The sequence below is a fragment of the Phaseolus vulgaris genome, chromosome 10, assembly GCF_051622355.1.
Source record: "Phaseolus vulgaris cultivar YP4 chromosome 10, ASM5162235v1, whole genome shotgun sequence".
Classification (NCBI taxonomy): domain Eukaryota; kingdom Viridiplantae; phylum Streptophyta; class Magnoliopsida; order Fabales; family Fabaceae; genus Phaseolus; species Phaseolus vulgaris.
Genome location: NC_143507.1, coordinates 38,536,118 through 38,541,067, shown reverse-complemented (window position 1 = coordinate 38,541,067; position 4,950 = coordinate 38,536,118). Strand labels below are relative to the sequence as shown.

Here is a 4,950-nt window from a genome sequence, read left to right as displayed (position 1 = left end):
TTTAATCGTGGATTAACTCTGCTGACTTGGTCAACCCATGGTTTGTCGTTATAGATCGGTTGGTCACGTGTCGTCATGTAACCTTCTCATTGTGGTTAATTGGTTGAATGGTCAAGTTCTTGACCGAGTCATTAGGATTGATTCAGTCGTCCGAATACAATATATATCTTTCTTCGCAAATCTGCGAAGAAAGTTTTCCATACAAAATACTCTTAATTTGTGTGTTATTCTAAATATATTTTCTCGATTTTTTTAAACAAACGTATCCTTACTCTCTCTCTTTTTTTTCTACTAAAGGTTTTTTTCTTTCTATTTGATTGAAGTGCCATCAAATTTCATAATTCTTTCTACCTTATTTCATTTTTTCTACTAATTTAAATTATTTTTTCTGCTCATTGTTTCTACGTTGTTTACATAATATTTTGTCTTTCTTTCGACTTATTTGCATGGTTTTTTCCTTTCCATTTAAAAAAAATCAAAAATTATCTTTTTACTAACTATTGTGTCCATTTTGGCAAGTTTTTATTCACTATTTTCCCTTGCTTATTTATATTTTTTTTCCTTTTCAATCGAATACTATTCTTCCTACTTTTTTCTACTCCTTTTTATATTATTTTTCTAGTCCTTTTGCATACATGCAGGTTAAATTTATTTAATACAAATTTTTATATGCATGTGAAAAAATATATCATTAGATTGAGATTATATGTTAATTTAGTTAATATTTGTGAAATTTTCTGCATATTACTATATTTTATAGTAAAGGCTCTTTAGTGAAGTAAAAAGGATGTTAAATTTTATCTAGTACAAAAAATGAAGCAAATTATGACATAATCATTAGCATATAATAAGAAGAAAAAAACTTTTAAATATGCTTTTTTTTATCTCTCTAAATTGGTTTATCTGACTTGTCTTAAAATATCTATATATGGTTAAAATAGCTCCAAAGGTGTACTGTTTATAATTTGTAAAAAAAATAAGATAATACTTTAGAAGGAACAATGTGTAGCAGAGTCACGAGCAATTAAAATAGACCAGTCTCCCACTTGAAAAATATATTTCGATTTTATCTCAGTAGATGTCTCTTAAAAAACATGAAGAAAAAACAAAACAGATAAATCAAATATAAATTAAGCATGGATCAATTAAATGAGATAGTTTCAGTTATTTCTGTGGTCTCAAATTGGAAATAAATACATACATTAAATGATACAATATTAAGCATTTTGTACTTATAGGAAGCTTGTATACAAAATATGTTATGAAAAAGAGTTTCTGTATGTGGACTGAATAAAGAGTAGTGATAAACGTTCCTTTTATTTTGGGATAGATTGAGTTAAAAGACGAAAAAGATAGAAAAATACAGGTAAAAATCTAGTAAGTGGTGTGATAAAAAAGGAAGTGAGATAAAAGAAAAAAGTAACTGAATGTTTATGTAATTTTTTGTAACAAAAGAAAAACTTGAATTTGATTGTACAATTGTTAATGGAGGTTGAAGTTATGTGCTTGTCTTTGGTGAGAATAATAAAGAAAAAGTTATTGATAGTGAGGTTATTATGAACCCACTTTCATCATACTCCACTAATTAGTGTATTAGAAAACGAGTAAAAATCTGATACATGAGCATGAACAGATTTTCCAAAACAATAAAACAAACCGTATGTACCCAAAACTAATATATAAAAGTTTAGTATCATACATGTATTTCTCACTAGATAAGACTGAAAGATGAAGGTCAATTAGCTCATGAACACCACTAGAAAAAGAATGATGGTAGCAATTATGACCAGCTAATAGTGCACTTGGGATCATGAAGCTTCAATCATGCATCAAGTTAACCAATGAGACAAACCAACCCCACAAATTGCCTTGGCTTTTCTCTGAATCGCAAATGCCGTGCAACAAGGTAACCACAATCTTGTTAGGCAGAGATTAATCAGAATCCTCATAACAATGGATTACGTGAGAGGCAAAGATTGACAGGAATTATGATAACACGCAATGAAGAGAAAGACAGCTCTGAAACGAAAAAAGAATCTCAATAATGGGGTACTATGCATATGCTTTTGAGCCACCATGCCCCACAAGAAGAAATACAGGACAGTGCTACTGTCTAACAAGAAAAGACATTTTCTTTATGGTTTGGAGTGGTTGAGGACGTGCCAATAGATCCTGGGTTGGGGCTGCTTCCCCCCACCCAACCCCACAAATAATATATTTCATTTCATTTCCAATGATATTTCAGGCAAACACACACGCTATATTAATGTAATGGATAGTGATACATTCAGATAAAGTATACTCAAATTACATCCCCAAAATTTTATTCTTCTTCTCTACACATTGAAAACATCTCAAATAGCTCAACAATACATCACCATATTATGTACAAGGAGTTTCTGTGAATTGAATCCATTACCATGATGAAGAAGTGTGTCCTTTCCCTTGTGTCTGGAGACAGCTTACTATTTAACAGTTGACAAAACTTACATACAGTTCTTTAGGTGTTTTTGATATTGCTATTAGATCAGAATTGATGTTTTATCACAGTAATATGCGTAATAAATGTTTACACACATATTACCAAATGAAATTCAAGTTCTAATAGAAAAACAACACCAAAAGCACCTACTAAATTGCATCTAAATTTTTTTTTCTTTCAACAAATCACACATGCGTTGGGATTCTCTTCTATGCTTGGAGCATAGTAGTGTGTGGTCATGTAGGGGTTATATGCAGCTCTTTGAGCCTTGACCCATTCCAAAACTGGATCTGGGAGTGGCTCTTTCTTTTTCTCATCTTCCTTCTTTTCATCTTTCTTTCCTTCTTCTTTCTTGCCCTCTTCCTTCTTTTGCTCATCTTTCTTGTCTCCCTCCTTCTTGGCCTCTGCTTTCTTGGCATCCTCTTTCTTCTCTGGCTCCTTCACTGGTCCTACTTCCACTATGTCTGTCTGCCAGTATTTGCGCAATTTGCTCACTACACTTACTGGATCTACTGTTCCTATCACCGTTAACTTCTTCTCTTTCATGTTCATGGAGATGGCATCAATTCCTAAGATGTTGCACAAGCACATTTTCATTGAACAAATATTTCTCTCAAAAGGTAGAACATCAAATGTGAAGGATGCCAATCCAATCAGAACCAAATGGTCAAGCAAAAACTAACAATCTTAGACAGTGATTCACTTGGAAGAGTTTAACCAATACTAAATACAAATCATAATGCAAATTACTTTATGCAGATATACAAATAACTGCTTCCTTGCAGTGCTATATAGAAAAGCTCTATTCTCAAAAACAGTTTCAAAAAGCCATTGCAATTCTAGTTTAACATAACCTCTGGAGAATTTGTTGAACAGCTATTACACACCTAGATGATCGGTTACAACTACAGAAATGAAAGTTAATGTTCTGCAATAGCAAGTCATTTTAGACTAATGCTTTGCATTAAACATGTTTTGTTCTCAGGGGATGGAGAATTAGGTGGATCATCTTAGTGTTTATAGGTAAAAGATTTAAGGAAAATAATAAGGTACTTTTGAGTAACTTCCAATTTGCCCCAAAAGGCACCATTCTGTTCCAGAATACCAAAATATTAAAGATTTATACTTAATATTAAATAAGCAGAATAATTAAATATACATGGCAAATTTAAGAACATAGACATCTTACTATTAGTTTTATTTTTGAAGTTTTTGTTATCTTTCATTCAAAACCAATAAAAACAAATATTAAAGCATTTTAGATACAAAAGACGCCAGGATAAGAGACGTGCAGTCCTCTACCACTGTCCTATTGACCGATTCGAAATAATTCATTTTTCAAGATGATAATGCTAAATTAAAATACTAAAAAAATAGTGGAGGAACAACCAAAACAAAAGAAGTAAAGTGAACAACAACAACAAAAGTTACTATTTAGTACCTGAAAGAGTTGAAACTGTTTTCAAGGCCTTCTGCTTATCCTTGTCATCATGCAAATCCAACTTGAGTACAAACTTCTGCAACCAAAATTATAAATTGATTCAAACCATATTCTATTATAATGAATCACTGAAAGAATGTTTCCAGAGCAAACAAAAATGTGAAACACTTGAAAAAAAAATTTCTATACCAACCAAAAGCTTATTATACATTAGAAAACATGTAATATAAAGCATCCCTCATGTAGACCTAGATTTCCAAACTAAATTCAAAACCAGGATTCTGGAGAAGAAAATATCAAAATCCATTTAAGGCCACCCAGATCTTTGAATCTGGAGAAAAAAAGGAGAAAACAGAGGCTGTGAAAAGAGAAAAGGAAAAAAGGGGAAGGCATAAAGCTCATGGAGAATCAACAATGAGTTAAGTTCTGAGTCAAAAGTTAAGAGGAGGAGAAAATTAACCATTTTTAGAAAATGAGTGAGTAAATAAATAACAGCATAAAAGAACCAAACTTGGCAAGTGTGAACCATACCTTCATTTTTTTTATATCTATGCAATTTTATGCAGAACAAAGGAAGAGAGAAAAGATAAATTTTTTCAAGAGAACCAGAAATAAAAATTGTGTAGATGCAGAGAGTGGTGAAGAGGGTATCTAATAATGATGGTCTGATGGAAAAGATGGAAAGGTAGGTTTGGAGAAACAAGTGTCAGAGAACGAAAGATGAGACTTGTTGTAGAAGTATTTATATGAATGTCTTCGTTTTTATTCAGCAGGTGCAAAATGATGTGTATTCCTTTCTGACGTTGTAAATTTTTAATAATTTTTAATAATTTTTAATTTAATTTTATGGGAGAAAGAAAAATAAAATTGAAAAAGGAGCCTAAAATCATAGGAAATCGTGATGATGATAACAGAAAATAAGAGAAAGAAAGTGATAGATTGGAGAGAGGATCAGATGAATGCCATCAATTTTGGACCAAATGAATTCATAATTATCAAAGACAAAGACTAAATTGAGTTTATACTT

The 4,950-nt window shown here is 31.5% G+C and overlaps 1 protein-coding gene across 4 annotated transcripts; it reads right to left on the bottom strand.

Moving 5' to 3' along the window:
* Positions 1 to 2,239: 2,239 nt before the first annotated feature.
* LOC137818712 (heavy metal-associated isoprenylated plant protein 39) lies at positions 2,240 to 4,694 on the bottom strand. 4 transcript variants are annotated; one of them, XM_068622285.1, is made up of 3 exons: positions 4,455 to 4,694; positions 3,924 to 3,999; positions 2,240 to 3,051 (listed from the first exon to the last, which is right to left on the bottom strand). In XM_068622285.1, exons 1-3 carry the CDS (start codon positions 4,458 to 4,460, stop codon positions 2,660 to 2,662), a joined length of 474 nt encoding a protein of 157 aa, XP_068478386.1. In that variant the 5' UTR covers positions 4,461 to 4,694; the 3' UTR covers positions 2,240 to 2,659. The 4 variants fall into 4 exon arrangements, with proteins under 4 accessions (XP_068478386.1, XP_068478384.1, XP_068478387.1 ...); XM_068622283.1 differs by lacking the exon at positions 4,455 to 4,694 and adding an exon at positions 4,133 to 4,445; XM_068622286.1 differs by lacking the exon at positions 4,455 to 4,694 and adding an exon at positions 4,384 to 4,434.
* Positions 4,695 to 4,950: the final 256 nt, after the last annotated feature.

Bases quoted from the DNA above. Each gene is read 5' to 3' on its own strand.
- LOC137818712 (XM_068622284.1), bottom strand. From the start codon at position 4,158: ATGCTTTATATTACATGTTTTCTAATGTATAATAAGCTTTTG. The intron at 4,000-4,116 runs GTTGGTATAGAA...TTTTGGTTGCAG, and splicing joins TAATGTATAATAAGCTTTTG to AAGTTTGTACTCAAGTTGGA. The intron at 3,052-3,923 runs GTACTAAATAGT...GCAACATCTTAG, and splicing joins AACAGTTTCAACTCTTTCAG to GAATTGATGCCATCTCCATG.